At 52.6% G+C, this 18,385-nt stretch overlaps 4 protein-coding genes across 4 annotated transcripts in view; 1 reads left to right on the top strand and 3 right to left on the bottom strand.

Moving 5' to 3' along the window:
• Positions 1-2,293, bottom strand: part of gdi1 (GDP dissociation inhibitor 1) — a 2,906-nt gene extending 613 nt beyond the window's left edge. The window contains exons 1-6 of the mRNA XM_068743199.1: positions 2,170-2,293; positions 1,451-1,558; positions 1,263-1,362; positions 644-778; positions 199-397; positions 6-127 (exon numbers count right to left, since the gene is read on the bottom strand). Coding sequence (XP_068599300.1) covers positions 6-127; positions 199-397; positions 644-778; positions 1,263-1,362; positions 1,451-1,558; positions 2,170-2,214 — 709 coding nt within the window. The 5' untranslated portion in view covers positions 2,215-2,293. The remainder of the gene's footprint in view (positions 1-5; positions 128-198; positions 398-643; positions 779-1,262; positions 1,363-1,450; positions 1,559-2,169) is intronic.
• Positions 2,294-3,432: 1,139 nt separating this feature from the next.
• Positions 3,433-8,874, top strand: atp6ap1b (ATPase H+ transporting accessory protein 1b). The gene is made up of 10 exons (XM_068747716.1): positions 3,433-3,583; positions 5,954-6,071; positions 6,207-6,281; positions 6,343-6,536; positions 6,820-6,857; positions 6,952-7,037; positions 7,110-7,324; positions 7,406-7,441; positions 7,998-8,235; positions 8,323-8,874. Exons 1-10 carry the CDS (start codon positions 3,462-3,464, stop codon positions 8,533-8,535), a joined length of 1,335 nt encoding a protein of 444 aa, XP_068603817.1. The 5' UTR covers positions 3,433-3,461; the 3' UTR covers positions 8,536-8,874.
• Positions 8,875-10,331: 1,457 nt separating this feature from the next.
• taf8 (TAF8 RNA polymerase II, TATA box binding protein (TBP)-associated factor) lies at positions 10,332-14,344 on the bottom strand. Its single transcript, XM_068750795.1, has 8 exons — positions 14,200-14,344; positions 12,890-13,049; positions 11,575-11,673; positions 11,433-11,495; positions 11,230-11,354; positions 10,992-11,139; positions 10,770-10,912; positions 10,332-10,572 (listed from the first exon to the last, which is right to left on the bottom strand). Exons 1-8 carry the CDS (start codon positions 14,245-14,247, stop codon positions 10,435-10,437), a joined length of 924 nt encoding a protein of 307 aa, XP_068606896.1. The 5' UTR covers positions 14,248-14,344; the 3' UTR covers positions 10,332-10,434.
• Positions 14,345-15,250: 906 nt separating this feature from the next.
• The window catches only part of camk1gb (calcium/calmodulin-dependent protein kinase IGb), a 4,003-nt gene continuing 868 nt past the window's right edge, over positions 15,251-18,385 (bottom strand). Inside the window, exons 5-11 of the mRNA XM_068745070.1 lie at positions 18,228-18,351; positions 18,011-18,086; positions 17,797-17,909; positions 17,637-17,715; positions 17,442-17,529; positions 16,921-17,270; positions 15,251-15,308 (exon numbers count right to left, since the gene is read on the bottom strand). Coding sequence (XP_068601171.1) covers positions 15,251-15,308; positions 16,921-17,270; positions 17,442-17,529; positions 17,637-17,715; positions 17,797-17,909; positions 18,011-18,086; positions 18,228-18,351 — 888 coding nt within the window. The remainder of the gene's footprint in view (positions 15,309-16,920; positions 17,271-17,441; positions 17,530-17,636; positions 17,716-17,796; positions 17,910-18,010; positions 18,087-18,227; positions 18,352-18,385) is intronic.

Below are 18,385 nucleotides of genomic sequence, written 5' to 3'. Positions count from 1 at the left end.
GAAGCCCTGCGGCAGCTCCCCCAGGCCGTACAGGGGGTACAGGTAGGGGCTCTTCCCGTAGCGGGCCAGAGACTCGCTGTACAGCTTGATGCGGTGGATGGTCTCCAGACAGGGACTGTCCAGGTACCTGCGGGAGGGAACGGGACAAGATGAACCAGGAAACTCCCGGGTCTGTCCCGGACACCGTCCGGTCCTCACTCGTCCGTCCTGTAGAGGGCCAGGGCGTGGCCGGTGAAGTCGATGATGTCCTGGCCCAGGTCAAACTTCTTGTAAACTTCCCTCATCAAGGTGGTTTTGGGGTCCACGCCCTCCAAGGTCTTGGGGTCATTCTCGTCAAAGTTGGCCACGAAGATTAAAAACTTCCGGAACCGACGCTTCTCGAACATTCCCATCAGATCTGGAGGTTGAGACAAAGACTTCCTGTTCAGGTAACGGCGGAGGGTTGGGACGCTCGGGTTCTGAGGGGACGCTCTGGTTCTAAGGGGACGCTCTGGTTCTGAGGGGACGCTCTGGTTCTGAGGGGACGCTCTGGTTCTGAGGGGACGCTCTGGTTCTGAGGGGACGCTCTGGTTCTGAGGGGACGCTCGGGTTCTGAGGGGACACCTTGGTTCTGAGGGGACGCTGGTTCTGAGGGGACGCTTACTGGACGCCAAGGCCTCGGTCTCCGTGGACGGCACCTTGTAGATCTTCCCTGCTTTGTAGACGAAGCTTCCCTCCACGACCTTGAAGTCCAGGTAACGCGTGACCTCTGTGTAGAGCAGCATCTTCACCAGCTGGCCTGTAACGTTCAGACAAACGCGTTACGGCGTTCAGCCCGACGGCGCCGTGACAGAGCGTTACGGCGTCCAGCCCGACGGCGCCGTGACAGAGCGTTACGGCGTCCAGCCCGACGGAGCGTTACGGCGTTCAGCCCGACGGAGCGTTACGGCGCCCAGCCCGACGGCGCCGTGACAGAGCGTTACGGCGTCCAGCCCGACGGAGCGTTACGGCGTTCAGCCCGACGGCGCCGTGACAGAGCGTTACGGCGTCCAGCCCGACGGAGCGTTACGGCGTTCAGCCCGACGGAGCGTTACGGCGTTCAGCCCGACGGCGCCGTGACAGAGCGTTACGGCGTTCAGCCCGACGGAGCGTTACGGCGTTCAGCCCGACGGCGCCGTGACAGAGCGTTACGGCGTTCAGCCCGACGGAGCGTTACGGCGTTCAGCCCGACGGCGCCGTGACAGAGCGGCACACTTGACACAAACCGCCGGCGTGCTTCCCACCGTTGGCCATGAGGAACTTGGGGACGAGGTCGACGTTCCAATCCCTGCCTCGGCCCATGGACTCGGGCGGAGCGTCCGGAAGGTCGAAGCGTTTGTACAGCTGTGGACAAAAGAGAACGGTCATCCTGGACGCCGAGGGAAAACGAGACGTAGGAAACCGATCGAGTGTATCGATCCGGAGCCGGTACCTCCTCCAGGGGGGTGATGGAGGAGCTCTCGCCCCCGTAGTACGGGTTCCGGTCCATGTGCAGAACCTTCTTCCCGTTCACAGACATGATCCCGGACAGAATGCACTCCTGCAAGGGGGACAGTTCAGAAGGGAGCCATGAGGGGGGGCTCGGACCCGCGGGGGGGGGGGGGGCGGACCCGTGGGGGTGGGTGCTCGGAGCCATGAGGGGGGGGCTCGGTCTCAGGCTGCAGGGAGGGCGGGAGGAACGCTGCACGCATGCGCGGATCGCCCCTTTCTTTATTTTGACCGTTTTATTATTCCTACTTGTCCATTCTTATAAAAATACGATGACGTCACAAATTATGAATCATATCCACGCGTGGACAAAAGGCTTCTAGAAATGGACTTTTAATCCGCATTAAAACCATGAATCGGGTTTCTGCCGCACTGGGTGTGACGGGGGGAGCCGTGCGTGTAAAAAGCACGCGCTCGGGATGGAGGCCTGTCCACGCGAACGGGACCGCGACCCGCGACGCGCGACGCGCGACACCGTGGGTTCCGCCCGGCGCCGCGGCTTTGTTTGCTTCATGACACGCACAAGGAAGCGCGTGTCGTGTCGCTTCAAAGGCCGCGCGTCCCCGTTTTCCGCTGCTGCGGAGGAACGCGGACGCGCGGGAGGCTCGGACCGGTTGGGTTCGCAGCCCGCTTTAAATGGCGACCGGGCTCGGACGCGCTCACCGTGAGTCCGGTGCCCAGGACGATCACGTCATATTCCTCATCCATGTTGGATCGCCGCCTCTGCGCCAGGAGATGGAAGAAACCACGAATCCGGCTCCGGCTCCGCCCAAAATCGATCAGCGGCCCGTTCGATCCGAACTACTACTGATGGACCGGGAGGAGTCTGCTGCCGCCGAGGACGACCGAAGATGGCCCCGGTCGCGGAGCGCTCCAGAACACGGCGAGTGCGCGTCAGCAAATAGTGCGCGTCCTCCAGGCTGTCACGTGGACTGTGAGAAGGCTTCAGCGCGTCGGTCCGTGCGCGTTTCCTGTTGGAGGCGCGGCGCAGGCAGCGGTATCCCTCCGCGGATGGGAGTTGCTGTGGCCAAAGGCCTGAAGGGTCGTTCATGAATGGGGGGGGGCGCGCTTCAGCACCAAGGACAGCTACCTGTCCACCTGTCCGCGGATTCCCGCTGACGTCACGAGTCTGTTCATGACGTTTTAGTGTTTTACGGGGCAGCTGACGACAATTAGCGCTAAACTGATCGATACAACGTCGTCATAGAAGCGGATCGTTAAACTAGTGCGGAGCTGCAACGCGTTTATTTCCCCTACTATGGCGACGCGGAGAGCCGGGCAGGGCAGAGCGTTTATTTGCCCTACTATGGCGACGCGGAGAGCCGGGCAGGGCAGAGCGTTTATTTGCCCTACTATGGCGACGCGGAGAGCCGGGCAGGGCAGAGCGTTTATTTTCCCTACTATGGCGACGCGGAGAGCCGGGCAGGGCAGAGCGTTTATTTCCCCTACTATGGCGACGCGGAGAGCCGGGCAGGGCAGAGCGTTTATTTCCCCTACTATGGCGACGCGGAGAGCCGGGCAGGGCAGAGCGTTTATTTCCCCTACTATGGCGACGCGGAGAGCCGGGCAGGGCAGAGCGTTTATTTGCCCTACTATGGCGACGCGGAGAGCCGGGCAGGGCAGAGCGTTTATTTTCCCTACTATGGCGACGCGGAGAGCCGGGCAGGGCAGAGCGTTTATTTCCCCTACTATGGTGACGCGGAGAGCCGCACTACTCGCCGTTTGTTTCGCTGATCCTGACTCCCACCAGGGACCGCCCCTATAAGAAATTCAACCAATCCCATCAATCAACGCAACAAACAGAAGGGGGCGGGCCATGCCTTCACCGTAGTGGGATCCGATGAGAAGCGGCAGTGCGGCCCGAATGAGAGAAACAGGAAGTGCTGACAGCCGCGTGACTTCACGTGACTGTCAGCTGGTCGGCGTCACGTGGGCAGAGTTTTACGGAAGCGAGAATGGCAGGACCAAGGTGCGGGAGTCCGAAGAGATCCACCGTTTTTACCGTGTTTTTCCTCGCCTTCGTGGCTCCAGGGAGCGGCACCGCGCAGGTTCCGGTTCTGATGTGGTCCAGTGGACGGTATTGTTCTTTGTCGCACTATTACTGCGTCACCTTAGACTCACTTTAACAGGCGCCAGCTGTTCGCGGGCTGTTGCTAGCACTTGCTGCTAGCTCGCTCCTACTGCTGTTGTCGGTCGACCTAGCTAGCAGCTAAAAACAAAATACGACGTTTGTGTTTTTAAGGGTAAGTATTGATCTTCAATCAGCCACGCAGAACAGCCATATGCTAATCTAGCCGGATCTACTTCCGTCATTATGACGCTGTTCAAATGTTAATGGCCTGGTCATGAATATATGTATTAGATAGAATATTAGAGTACAAGTACAGTAAACAGTAGCATGTATTACAGTACAAGTACAGTAAACAGTAGCGTGTATTACAGTACAAGTACAGTCACACAGTAGCGTGTATTACAGTACAAGTACAGTAAACAGTAGCATGTATTACAGTACACACAGTAGCGTGTATTACAGTACAAGTACAGTCAAACAGTAGCGTGTATTACAGTACTAGTACAGTCACACAGTAGCGTGTATTACAGTACAAGTACAGTCACACAGTAGCGTGTATTACAGTACAAGTACAGTCTAACAGTAGCGTGTATTACAGTACATGTACAGTCACACAGTAGCGTGTATTACAGTACAAGTACAGTCACACAGTAGCATGTATTTCAGTACAAGTACAGTCACACAATAGCATGTATTACAGTACAAGTACAGTCACACAGTAGCGTGTATTACAGTACATGTACAGTCTAACAGTAGCGTGTATTACAGTACAAGTACAGTCACACAGTAGCATGTATTACAGTACAAGTACAGTCACACAGTAGCATGTATTACCGTACAAGTGCAGTCACACAGTAGCGTGTATTACAGTACAAGTACAGTCACACAGTAGCGTGTATTACAGTACAAGTACAGTCACACAGTAGCGTGTATTACAGTACAAGTACAGTCACACAGTAGCGTGTATTACAGTACATGTACAGTCACACAGTAGCTTGTATTACAGTACATGTACAGTCTAACAGTAGCGTGTATTACAGTACATGTACAGTCTAACAGTAGCGTGTATTACAGTACATGTACAGTCTAACGGTAGCGTGTATTACAGTACATGTACAGTCACACAGTAGCATGTATTACAGTCACACAGTAGCGTGTATTACAGTACAAGTACAGTCACACAGTAGCGTGTATTACAGTACAAGTACAGTCACACAGTAGCGTGTATTACAGTACATGTACAGTCACACAGTAGCATGTATTACAGTACAAGTACAGTCTAACAGTAGCATGTATTACAGTACAAGTACAGTCTAACAGTAGCGTGTATTACAGTACATGTACAGTCTAACAGTAGCGTGTATTACAGTACATGTACAGTCACACAGTAGCTTGTATTACAGTACATGTACAGTCTAACAGTAGCATGTATTACAGTACATGTACAGTCTAACAGTAGCGTGTATTACAGTACATGTACAGTCACACAGTAGCATGTATTACAGTACAAGTACAGTCACACAGTAGCGTGTATTACAGTACAAGTACAGTCACACAGTAGCGTGTATTACAGTACAAGTACAGTCACACAGTAGTGTGTATTACAGTACATGTACAGTCACACAGTAGCATGTATTACAGTACAAGTACAGTCACACAGTAGCTTGTATTACAGTACAAGTACAGTCTAACAGTAGCGTGTATTACAGTACATGTACAGTCTAACAGTAGCGTGTATTACAGTACATGTACAGTCTAACAGTAGCATGTATTACAGTACAAGTACAGTCTAACAGTAGCGTGTATTACAGTACATGTACAGTCACACAGTAGCGTGTATTACAGTACAAGTACAGTCTAACAGTAGCATGTATTACAGTACATGTACAGTCTAACAGTAGCATGTATTACAGTACAAGTACAGTCTAACAGTAGCGTGTATTACAGTACATGTACAGTCACACAGTAGCATGTATTACAGTACAAGTACAGTCTAACAGTAGCGTGTATTACAGTACATGTACAGTCTAACAGTAGCATGTATTACAGTACAAGTACAGTCTAACAGTAGCATGTATTACAGTACAAGTACAGTCTAACAGTAGCATGTATTACAGTACAAGTACAGTCACACAGTAGCATGTATTACAGTACAAGTACAGTCACACAGTAGCGTGTATTACAGTACAAGTACAGTCTAACAGTAGCATGTATTACAGTACTAGTACAGTCACACAGTAGCATGTATTACAGTACTAGTACAGTCACACAGTAGCGTGTATTACAGTACAAGTACAGTCTAACAGTAGCGTGTATCACAGTACAAGTCGACCTGGAGACTTGGTCCTGACTCGGGGTCCCCCTTCCTGTTTGCAGCCTTCCACCTGCCTCACCTGCAGCGGGTCACATTACGTCACATGACCAGCTGGCTGCCTACCTGCACTCTGCCTTTGGCTCCGCCCCCCACACTGTGCTACTGTTTCTGCAGGACAAGGTCAGCCATTGAGACGCGGTTATATTTGCACTGGGGGGGGGGGGGGGGGGCGACGGTAAATGCTTCCCCGTCCCGGCGGTGTTCCCGGTATTCCCGGTGTTCCCGGTATTCCTCTCCTTGTTATTTTGTATTCAGTTGAGTAAAGATGACTTCACCGTCTTCGGGGGCGTGTACGGAGACCAGCAGGGCGGCGCCTTTCAGAACCTCCAGGTAGGCTCTCAGAACTGAACCGGCGGGTTTTTGGTGTTTCTTTAACCCCGCTCTTCCTCAGGCTGCCCTGCGCTCCTCTTCCTCGTCTGTGACGCTGCCGTCGCTGGCGTGGTCAGGCTCCGCCTCCGTCCCGTCGCTGCTGCAGGAGACGCTCGGCGTCCCGCCTGTGCGCGTCGACGCCGCCGCTCTGTCGCGCCTCGCCCTCAACGCGTCCGTCAGCAACCTGCTGCTCGTCGGTCTCCCGTACGGCGCCGGGTGAGTTCTGTCGGGAAGCTGAACCGGATTAAAGTTCTGCTGTCGGGAAGCTGAACCGGATTAAAGTTCTGCTGTCGGGAAGCTGAACCGGATTAAAGTTCTGCTGTCGGGAAGCTGAACCGGATTAAAGTTCTGCTGTCGGGAAGCTGAACCGGATTAAAGTTCTGCTGTCTGGACGATGAACCGGATTAAAGTTCTGCTGTCGGGACGATGAACCGGATTAAAGTTCTGCTGTCTGGACGCTGAACCGGATTAAAGTTCTAAACCGGATTTGTTTTTTTAGGGCTCAGACGTCTCTCGGGGAAGTCCTGCACGCCAACGGTAACGGTTTCTGTTTCCGTTTCTGGTCGTGCTATAAATAGATCCTCAGGAATGTGGGCGTGGCTTGTGTAACTGAGTGTGTGGTTCTCCACAGACGTGATTATTGGCGAGGTTCTGCGGGCCGCGGCGCTGAAGGGTCTCCCGTTCTCCGCGGTTCTCACCGGACTCCGGCCGTCACGGGTAACATCAAAGGGTTCTGGTCTCTAACGGTTCCGTCCGCCGCTGCGTAGAAACGACCTTTCATCTCTGCAGGTGATCCCAGAGGCCTCGGTGCCTCGCCGCCCCGGGGGGCGGGCTCTGCTTCAGCTGGACCAATCAGAAGACAGGCCCCCCATCACCTATAACTCCTGCATCATGCTCTGGGCTCGGCGCCTCGCCGTCAGCCCCTCCAGGGCGGCGCCGTGGATCGACCTCCGGAACCAAACGGCGTCTCTGGACGGGTCCGTGTGCAACGGGACGCGCTCGCGGTGAGGCGGCGGCGCCGGGAGCCTCGCTCCAGTGATCGGAAGGATAATCAATAATCAATCAATGCTCCTCTCTCGCTCCAGGCTGGTCCTCAACTACGCCTCCGGCTACCTGCTCAGGTGATTCGTTATTGATCTGCTCTCTGGGGGTGATTCGTTGTATTGATCTGCTCTCTGGGGGTGATTCGTTGTATTGATCTGCTCTCTGGGGGTGATTCGTTATTGATCTGCTCTCTGGGGGTGATTCGTTGTATTGATCTGCTCTCTGGGGGTGATTCGTTATTGATCTGCTCTCTGGGGGTGATTCGTTATTGATCTGCTCTCTGGGGGTGATTCGTTATTGATCTGCTCTCTGGGGGTGATTCGTTGTATTGATCTGCTCTCTGGGGGTGATTCGTTGTATTGATCTGCTCTCTGGGGGTGATTCGTTATTGATCTGCTCTCTGGGGGTGATTCGTTGTATTGATCTGCTCTCTGGGGGTGATTCGTTATTGATCTGCTCTCTGGGGGTGATTCGTTGTATTGATCTGCTCTCTGGGGGTGATTCGTTATTGATCTGCTCTCTGGGGGTGATTCGTTATTGATCTGCTCTCTGGGGGTGATTCGTTGGGGGTGATTCGTGTTGCCGTTCCTCGCCGCTGCTCCAGCCCGTTTCCCGCTCCGTTTCTCTTCCCAGTTTTGACATGACTCAGCGGTTTTATCCGGTTTCCGGACGCCGCTGGTTCACGCTGGACACGGTGCAGCTGCAGACCAACGGTGACGCCGTGACGTTCAGTGGGGGGCGGGGCATCTACGCTCCGGCAGAGTATTCCTTCCACTGCGAGTCCGTCACCAGCTTCCGGGACGCTCTGCTCGTGCCAAGCGGCTCCGCCCAGAACTCCTCCGAATGGAGGCTTGAGTTCACGGACTTCCAGGTGCGGCTCCGGCAGAACCCCGGGGGGGGGGGGGGCGTTTGGTCCCGTTGGGCTCGTCTTCATTGTGTTTCCTACGTTTCAACGCAGATTCAGGGCTTCGGCTTGGACAACGGGACGCGGTTCTCCTACGCCAGCGACTGCGCCGGGTTCTTCACGCCGGGGGTCTGGATGGCGCTGCTGACCTCGCTGCTGCTGCTCCTGGTCCTGGTCTTTGGGCTGCACATGATCCTGCAGCTAAACACCATGGATCGCTTCGATGACCCCAAAGGAGCCGCCATTTCAGTGCCTCAGACGGAGTGAAGCGCTGCTGCGCCAGACGGGGGCGGGGCTGGGGGCGGCGCTGGGGCGGGGCTGGGGCGTCCCTCCTTCTTGAACCCTACCACAGGTGTCCTCGTTGATGTTCAGCGTCTGAAAGACGATTTCTCTGAGCAGAACCGGCGCCGACGCGGGCGCGTCTGCTGCGGATCAATCCAAAGTAATTTATTTATCTCAATGATTAAAGTTCCTTTAATGACAGAGCCTCTGCTTCCTCCTCTGCTTCCTCCTCTGCTTCCTCCTCTGCTTCCTCCTCTACTTCCTCCTCTACGTCCTCTGACGTTTACAGTGTCAAAATAAAAATGAAAATATCCATCATCTGAAATGTTTGTTTGCTGCAACGCGCGGGTAAACGTCATCACTGACCCGGAAGTGCCGTCGTAGTTACAGCAACTCAACGCAAGGACGCGGAGGCGGAGCTAAGTATGCTAATTGGATCCGTGCTTCCGTCCTTGACTCGTTTCCAGAATGGCAGCAGCTTCTGGGCGGAGAGTCTCTTTCGGTACCGATCAGGACAGGAAGCTGTTTCCGGACCGGCTCGGGAACCGGCAGGTGTTGCCGCTTGTTGGCCCCGGTTGCTATGACAACCACAAGGTCCGCCGGTAGTAAAAGCTTGTAGTTATATTTATGAAGGTGTCAAATAATCTGAATGTTTACGAGATTAATCGCAATAAACGCGCGTTTTCACGTGTGTGTACTTTTACACGCATGAACTTGGTTACGCTCTAGTGAGTCGTGCTGCTCTAGTGAGTCGTGCTGCTCTAGTGAGTCGTGCTGCTCTAGTGAGTCGTGCTGCTCTAGTGAGTCGTGCCGCTCTAGTGAGTCGTGCTGCTCTAGAGTCGTGCTGCTCTAGTGAGTCGTGCTCTAGTGAGTCGTGCTCTAGTGAGTCGTGCTGCTCTAGTGAGTCGTGCTCTAGTGAGTCGTGCTGCTCTAGTGAGTCGTGCTCTAGTGAGTCGTGCCGCTCTAGAGTCGTGCCGCTCTAGTGAGTCGTGCTGCTCTAGTGAGTCGTGCTGCTCTAGTGAGTCGTGCCGCTCTAGTGAGTCGTGCCGCTCTAGAGTCGTGCTGCTCTAGAGTCGTGCTGCTCTAGTGAGTCGTGCTGCTCTAGTGAGTCGTGCCGCTCTAGTGAGTCGTGCTGCTCTAGAGTCGTGCTGCTCTAGTGAGTCGTGCCGCTCTAGTGAGTCGTGCTGCTCTAGAGTCGTGCTGCTCTAGTGAGTCGTGCTCTAGTGAGTCGTGCTCTAGTGAGTCGTGCTGCTCTAGTGAGTCGTGCCGCTCTAGTGAGTCGTGCTGCTCTAGAGTCGTGCTGCTCCAGTGAGTCGTGCTCTAGTGAGTCGTGCCGCTCCAGTGAGTCGTGCCGCTCTAGTGAGTCGTGCTGCTCTAGTGAGTCGTGCTGTGTTGTGTCCAGCTGCAGACTGACGAGGCCTTCCTGAAGCACAGGAGCAAAGTGGCGTACCTGAGTCTGTACCATTAACCCTCCGTCTGCTGGGTCAACGACCTCTGACACCACGGCACCTCCTTCTGCTGGGTCAACGACCTCTGACACCACGACCCTCCGTCTGCTGGGTCAACGACCTCTGACACCACGACCCTCCGTCTGCTGGGTCAACGACCTCTGACACCACGACCCTCCGTCTGCTGGGTCAACGACCTCTGACACCAGACCCTCCGTCTGCTGGGTCAACGACCTCTGACACCAGACCCTCCTTCTGCTGGGTCAACGACCTCTGACACCACGATGTTTATGAATGTAAAAAACAGAAACTTTTCTTTATTCACAACGACCATCGAGGGTTCACATGAGTCCTGGTCCCGGGGTCCTGACGCCGGCGGTGCTCCTCAGCCGGGGGGGGGGCAAACACTAAAGTCTGACGGCTCACTGCTGCCGAGTCATTTCTTCCGCCTCACTTTGGGCTTCTTGACCGGTCGGAGGTACGGGTTGTCGATCACGTCCTCGCTGGCCTTCACGGAGGGAACGGCGCCGCCGGGAGCGAGCAGCGGGTTCTCTTTGTCGGCTCCCGGGTCGTCCTGAAGGACAAGAAGGGGGTCAGCCGATCCGATCAATACGTTGACATCTTTCTATTCAACGCCGCTCCATTTATTAAGCTGGAGTCAAGTCTGGACTCGGACCACGTCCTGGGAGTTCTGGTTCCAGTGGACAGTCACGTGTTCTGGGCCGAACGCACCGACGGCGTGGAGCATGAAGGGGGGGCAGGAAGACTCACAGCGATGGCGTTCCCTGCGGCGGTCTCGCCGTCCGTCTGGTCGTCCTGCTCCGACGAGTCCGTCTCCTCCAGGGTCTGCAGCTCCAGCTCGGACGGCAGGAGGGCGCCGAGGTACGGGATGGAGCTGGGCCGCGCTGCGATCACTGAGGCGAGAACACGGCGCCGGTCAGAACACGTCCACCAGAACCAGAACCAGAGCCACAGCCAGAGCCAGACACCCACAGGGGAAGGCCGAGACGTCGTCTTTGAAGAGGCTCTGGGTCTCTCCGGTCTTGGCCATGAAGCGGGTCAGCGCTCGCTCCACGTCCCTCCTCTGGCTGGCGGCCTTCTCCCGGACCACCTGGTAGTCCGACACCGGCTCTCTGAACGTCTGGGATTATGGAGACCCGTTTGATCAATCGCCTTCACATCATGCCGGTGAAAGATTAGCGAAGGGAACGCCGGGAACGCCGTGACTCACGGGTGTCTTGATGTAGGTGTGCGGGTCAGGGAATTCTGGGAAGTGGCTGGGGATGTAAGGCGGATGCGTGCGCTTCTGTCCGGCTGACAGCGCCTTGGGGGTCACGGGGGGGTTCGTCACCGGAGCTGAAATTCAGACAGAGGGAAAAGATGGAGATCCACAGCGTGAAGGTGATTCTGCTGGGCGTGGCGAGCGACACTCACGGGCCGTTATGACCATCCTCTGTGACCTCTTGGCGTACGCGGGTAGCGTGTCGGCGTTGAACCCTGCGGTAACACAAACAGGCTGAATGGTGTCCCCCGGCCGTCCCGTCCCGCCCCGCCCCGTCCCCGTCCCCATCCTCACCCATCTCAACCAGGCTGATGACGGCGTCCGACAGCGTCGGGACGCTCCTCGCCGTGTGTTCACAGTAAGCTTTAGCACAGCGTCCCGTTTCAGTTAGAACTGGAAGAGAGCAGAGAAACGGGCTCGACTTCCATTTTGTTTACAACATCTATTGACACATGGTGGCCGCCACGTTTTTGCGTGTGCAATGCATTCTGGGTTGATGACGTTAATTGGTCACAGCTCGAGCTACGCTTCTCCACCGGCTTCACATTCACCCAAACATTCACACCAAACATTCACACCAAACATTCACACCAAACATTCACACCAAACATTCACCCAAACATTCACACCAAACATTCACACCAAACATTCACACCAAACATTCACACAAACATTCACACCAAACATTCACACCAAACGTTCACACCAAACGTTCACACCAAACATTCACCCAAACATTCACACCAAACATTCACACCAAACATTCACACCAAACATTCACACAAACATTCACCCAAACATTCACACCAAACATTCACACCAAACATTCACACCAAACATTCACCCAAACATTCACACCAAACATTCACACCAAACATTCACACCAAACATTCACACAAACATTCACACCAAACATTCACACAAACATTCACACCAAACATTCACCCAAACATTCACACCAAACATTCACCCAAACATTCACACCAAACATTCACACAAACATTCACACCAAACATTCACACCAAACATTCACCCAAACATTCACACCAAACATTCACACAAACATTCACACCAAACATTCACCCAAACATTCACACCAAACATTCACACAAACATTCACACAAACATTCACACCAAACATTCACACCAAACATTCACACCAAACATTCACACCAAACATTCACACCAAACATTCACACCAAACATTCACCCAAACATTCACACCAAACATTCACACAAACATTCACACCAAACATTCACACCAAACATTCACACCAAACATTCACACCAAACGTTCACACCAAACATTCACCCAAACATTCACACCAAACATTCACACCAAACATTCACACCAAACATTCACACCAAACATTCACACCAAACATTCACACCAAACGTTCACACCAAACATTCACCCAAACATTCACACCAAACGTTCACACCAAACATTCACACAAACATTCACCCAAACATTCACACGCCACTGATCACTGGACGAGCCGGATGTAATGTCCAGTCTCAAGGGAATCCAGAATGGGAGGTACGGATTCCCTAAAGGGGGGGGGCTCTGATGGAGCAGGGGTGAAGGGTCGACTTCATTCACACTCACAGCTCTGGATCATCTCCGTGAGCGTCTCCACTGCTGCCTTCTCTGCACTGTCGAAGCCGCTCTCCGTCAGGAGGGCGCTAACAACCACCTGCAGCGTGCGCCGCCGGGACAGGAAGTAGTTCTCTGCAGGGCTGGAAGCCGCTTTACTGCCGCTCCCACGCTGAAAACAGAGGCGGAGAACAACGAACCACATTTAGTTCCAGCCCTTCATCAAATATGGATTTACCTTTCAAGGATGGTCATTCTGTCACTGGAGAACGAAATTACAGAAAAAACTATTCATTGTCCCTTTCATTTATATATATATTATATATTTATACATTAGACAAACTACTCACTGGGTTTCAGAAATGTCCTTTTCAATTTTCTGCCCAACTTCAGAAACCATTTTGAACATTCTCCAACTTTGATCACATCAGACTAATTTTTGGAAGTAGAAAATGTGCAGATAAAACAGTGGTGAGTGTTTGAATCCTCCATAGTGAACATTAGAGACCAGACATTCGGATAAACGGAAAGAAACAATCAGAGAATATTAAAACTTTACAAAAGTCTCGCTCTTTTATGCACTAAAGCTGACAAACGCATTTTAACATAAGAAAAGTGTAAAGTTACGGATGCAAGCCGGATTAAACATCTATGGGTCATAACACGTGATTCATATATTATCAATAACAATATATATACAGTATTATGCTAGCATTATACTAATACTAGATGGTATTTTAAAAGCTGTGTAGGAATATAGCCACGAAGTTGTATATAATATAGTCACCGCATTGTACTGGACTCGTTAGCATTTAGAGATAAACTAGCCTAATGGTCCTAAACGATGTCCAGCAGACTGGACCATAGTTCGGTTAAGTTCCGCCTGCTCCCCCAGACAGGTCTGCTAGCTAAACATCTCGGCTACATCCTGCCGTGATGCTAAATGACGTTACAACAGGTTTGCTAGCTAAACATCTCGGCTACATCCTGCTGTGATGCTAAATGACGTCACAACAGGTTTGCTAGCTAAACATCTAGGCTACATCCTGCTGTGATGCTAAATGATGTCACAACAGGTTTGCTAGCTAAACATCCCGGCTACATCCTGCTGTGATGCTAAATGACGTTACAACAGGTTTGCTAGCTAAACATCTCGGCTACATCCTGCTGTGATGCTAAATGACGTTACAACAGGTTTGCTAGCTAAACATCCCGGCTACATCCTGCTGTGATGCTAAATGACGTTACAACAGGTTTGCTAGCTAAACATCTCGGCTACATCCTGCTGTGATGCTAAATGACGTTAAACCAGCTTCTCTTACTCCTCCTGCGCTCAGCGCTCCTCCTGACGTCACCGCAGGATCCGCCATCTTTAATTCTTGTTGATCCGCTTGTTGTATTAAACGATTTTAACTCAAACGATAGGACCAAAACAACTTTATTCGTGCGTCGATCATTTAGCCACCGCAAGTAAACACGGTCTGAATTTATGTCGTCACGTCCGTCGGTCGACAGGATGTGGATTTTAACCAGTTCAATGTTTATTAGTGCCCACTGGTGGTTGAAAGTGGAATTAAACGTGCTACGTTTCCAACTTGCCAGTCAGATGTCATCATAAATATGTTATTGATTCTAATAGCGATAAATAAAATAGAGTTAAAATGAAACACGAAATTGGGTATGAGCCATGTGGCGGGGAATACTGTGTTGGATAAGCAGCAGAGAATGAACAGTATCAATTGACTGGTTGTTGTCCAAGGAGAGAGAGAATCAATAAACGCATCAATAAAAGGATGCAGCTTGTGTGCAGGTTTTATTTAGGACACAAAGAGCAGAGACGTTGGTCCAGATTTAAAGACACATTTATACTGCTGGTATTTACATCTTTAATGATTTCAACATGTGTTTGCTTTCCTTTAGTATTCTTTGTTACAGATAGAAAATACTTTTAAATGTCAATAAAACAGAAGATGCAATAAAGGTAATAAAAATTACGGCTTCAGCACGCAGCGGCTAAAGAAATAAAAGAAATAAAAGAAATAAAAGAAATGAATGAAACTCTCTGTGATCCATTAAGCCGTGACCTCAGAGGTCGAATGAGAGACGAGTTAAAGAGCATCTCAGTGTGTGTGTGGTTTCGGGAAGCTTCATCAGGCACTCTTTACAGAACGAAACGTTCCACTGACGGCGTGGGTTCTGGACCGTCTGGTCCCATCAGAATGCCGAGTCAGCACAACGGCGACCTGCAGAGAGAGAGGGCAGAGCGACACCCCGGGTGAGACGCACCGAGGAGAACCCCTAAACGGACGTTCCTGTTACGTATTCATTCAGCCGTGATTTATTGAACCTACCAAGTTTGTTTCCAGGTAAACGTCACATGACGGAACAAACTCCCGTCTGCACCGGTCTGCCACGATGGTTCCTACCGAACCTGGAACGAGAAAAACAACCAAATCAAGCCTCAAGTCTGAACTGGGACATGAACGCAGGCCTGGTGCGTTTACTCCGTTATGAAAGGGGACATGAGTAGTTCTAGCTCTGGAATCTCCCCCCTGTGATGTCACAGAGGGCCAACGTGCACAAGATCCATTGGGTGCACGCATCCACGCAATGGTTTTCAGAGGCGTTTCTGACAGAGCTGCTTGAGACAGAAAAGAGGGACGCTGTCCTGCAGCATCTGTTTGAGACAGAAATGAGGGACGCTGTCCTGCAGCATCTGTTTGAGACAGAAATGAGGGACACTGTCCTGCAGCATCTGTTTGAGACAGACATGAGGGACGCTGTCCTGCAGCATCTGTTTGAGACAGACATGAGGGACGCTGTCCTGCAGCATCTGTTTGAGACAGACATGAGGGACGCTGTCCTGCAGCATCTGTTTGAGACAGACATGAGGGACGCTGTCCTGCAGCATCTCTTTGAGACAGACATGAGGGACGCTGTCCTACAGCATCTGTTTGAGACAGACATGAGGGACGCTGTCCTGCAGCATCTGTTTGAGACAGAAATGAGGGACGCTGTCCTGCAGCATCTGAGACAGAAAAGAGGGACGCTGTCCTGCAGCATCTGTTTGAGACAGAAATGAGGGACGCTGTCCTGCAGCATCTGTTTGAGACAGACATGAGGGACGCTGTCCTGCAGCATCTGTTTGAGACAGACATGAGGGACGCTGTCCTGCAGCATCTGTTTGAGACAGACATGAGGGACGCTGTCCTGCAGCATCTGTTTGAGACAGACATGAGGGACGCTGTCCTGCAGCATCTGTTTGAGACAGACATGAGGGACGCTGTCCTGCAGCATCTGTTTGAGACAGACATGAGGGACGCTGTCCTGCAGCATCTGTTTGAGACAGAAATGAGGGACGCTGTCCTGCAGCATCTCTTTGAGACAGACATGAGGGACGCTGTCCTACAGCATCTGTTTGAGACAGACATGAGGGACGCTGTCCTGCAGCATCTGTTTGAGACAGAAATGAGGGACGCTGTCCTGCAGCATCTGAGACAGAAAAGAGGGACGCTGTCCTGCAGCATCTGTTTGAGACAGAAATGAGGGACGCTGTCCTGCAGCATCTGTTTGAGACAGACATGAGGGACGCTGTCCTGCAGCATCTGTTTGAGACAGACATGAGGGACGCTGTCCTGCAGCATCTGTTTGAGACAGACATGAGGGACGCTGTCCTGCAGCATCTGTTTGAGACAGACATGAGGGACGCTGTCCTGCAGCATCTCTTTGAGACAGACATGAGGGACGCTGTCCTGCAGCATCTGTTTGAGACAGAAATGAGGGACGCTGTCCTGCAGCATCTGTTTGAGACAGACATGAGGGACGCTGTCCTGCAGCATGTTTGAGACAGACATGAGGGACGCTGTCCTGCAGCTGTTTGCTGTTTGGACCAGAGACTGTCCCAGAGATTTCGTCTCAGAGTCGGGGAACTGCGTTAACGCGAGTAACGTTAAACTTGGGCCCTTTAAGAAGGCTGAATGGACACTTATTGCATCTCCTGAAATGAACAGATTTGTTCTCTCGTGTGGATGGATAGTACAAACCCGTTGAGGTTGGCGGGCTCTGATTGGTAGACGTGCTTCACCTGCTCGGCTATCGTGGGCGGGTGCTGCGAGCCGCAGTGACTCTGAGTGGCCTTCAGCGAATGGTACTGGCTTTTGGGTTCCACGTTGCTCGTGGGCAGGGTCATGTGATTGGTGCCGTGCACTTTCCCATCTGTCTCCGCCCCCTTGGGGTCACGTGTGTCTGCACCGAGTTGCTTGTGGGTCTTTGGTGGGGAGGACACGTCAATCACGGTGATGTCCGGGATGCTGTCCCGCCTCGGGACCTGGTCTGACGGGGCCAGCTTCAGCTTCTTCATGTGGCTGATGGCCACGGCGGCGTTGTAGGCTCGCTGTGGACACGAGACAGATCGGACTTGAGCTGTTTATTCCACCAACGCAGGATGTCCTATTCTGTATTTAAATCCTTAATCCGGAAGGATTTCTGCGGGTTACACTAATCCACCCTAAACCCAGGTCCCTAATGAGCTTAGATCAGAACCAGGACGTCACTGAGGACTGACCTTCCAGTTGGACTTGGCAAAGTTCTTCTGGATCTGGATGCTGACGGAAGAATAGATGTCTTGGCTCCGAGCCGTCTTTCCAATAATCCTGGAAAACACAGGAAACAAAGCCTAAATTTATTTCAAGGTCGAGGGTCGTCCAGGATTCGTAAGCGGTGACCTTTAGGAGGTTGAAGCTAAGCTAAGCTAACTCACCAGGGGTGTCTGAGAGCGATGTCCGGCGTGTAGCGCATGCTGGGATTCTTCTGCATCATGTTACGAATGAAATCTTTTGCTGCACATGAGAAGACAACACGCGTATGAGGACGGACGCCGAGCCGCCACAAAGCCGCCGCGGCGAGCGCCGACGAATTACCCGACTCAGAAATGTCGTCCCAGAAGGGCGAGTCAAACTCGTACTGCGCCTTCATGATCTTGGAGAACAGCCTCGCCTCGCTGTCTTCGTAAAAAGGAGGGTATCCACAGAGTCTGCAACATAAACCCGCGTTACTATGGGTCCCAGGTGTCCACTAGGTGGCGCCACGCCTCATCTGCGTCCCTCCATCCCAGCTAGCGCGCGGCGTACTCACAGGATGTAGGCGATGACCCCGATGGACCAGCAGTCCACCGCCTTGCTGTAAGGCTTCTGGGCCAAAACCTCAGGAGCTGCGAGGAGGACAAGATGTTTGACGACTTCCTGTTCCCGAAACGTAGCCACGCCTCTGATCCAGAGTCACGCAACCCTGCTCGTCTAGACTAGCATCGGGCGATGTGGTCCGAGGCCCCGCCCCCGCCCCCGCTCCTTACCGACGTATCCGGGGGTGCCGCACGCCGTGGACATGATGTCTTGGTCCACCATCTTGGAGAGGCCAAAGTCACTGATCATGATCTTGGAGTCCTGGTCCTGGCTGTGGTACAGGATGTTCTCCGGCTGCACACCAAGACCGGCTAATGAGCGAGTTAGC

Source organism: Brachionichthys hirsutus, chromosome 2, assembly GCF_040956055.1.
Source record: "Brachionichthys hirsutus isolate HB-005 chromosome 2, CSIRO-AGI_Bhir_v1, whole genome shotgun sequence".
Taxonomy (NCBI): domain Eukaryota; kingdom Metazoa; phylum Chordata; class Actinopteri; order Lophiiformes; family Brachionichthyidae; genus Brachionichthys; species Brachionichthys hirsutus.
Note: the sequence above shows the minus strand (reverse complement) of the source record. Positions and strands in the feature narration are given on the sequence as shown.

Bases quoted from the DNA above. Each gene is read 5' to 3' on its own strand.
- taf8 (XM_068750795.1), bottom strand. From the start codon at position 14,247: ATGGCGGATCCTGCGGTGACGTCAGGAGGAGCGCTGAGCGCAGGAGGA. The intron at 11,355-11,432 runs GTGAGTGTCGCT...TCTGAATTTCAG, and splicing joins GAGGATGGTCATAACGGCCC to CTCCGGTGACGAACCCCCCC. The intron at 11,140-11,229 runs GTGAGTCACGGC...CCATAATCCCAG, and splicing joins ACACCTACATCAAGACACCC to ACGTTCAGAGAGCCGGTGTC.
- atp6ap1b (XM_068747716.1), top strand. From the start codon at position 3,462: ATGGCAGGACCAAGGTGCGGGAGTCCGAAGAGATCCACCGTTTTTACC. The intron at 6,537-6,819 runs GTGAGTTCTGTC...TTGTTTTTTTAG, and splicing joins GGTCTCCCGTACGGCGCCGG to GGCTCAGACGTCTCTCGGGG. The intron at 8,236-8,322 runs GTGCGGCTCCGG...GTTTCAACGCAG, and splicing joins TTGAGTTCACGGACTTCCAG to ATTCAGGGCTTCGGCTTGGA.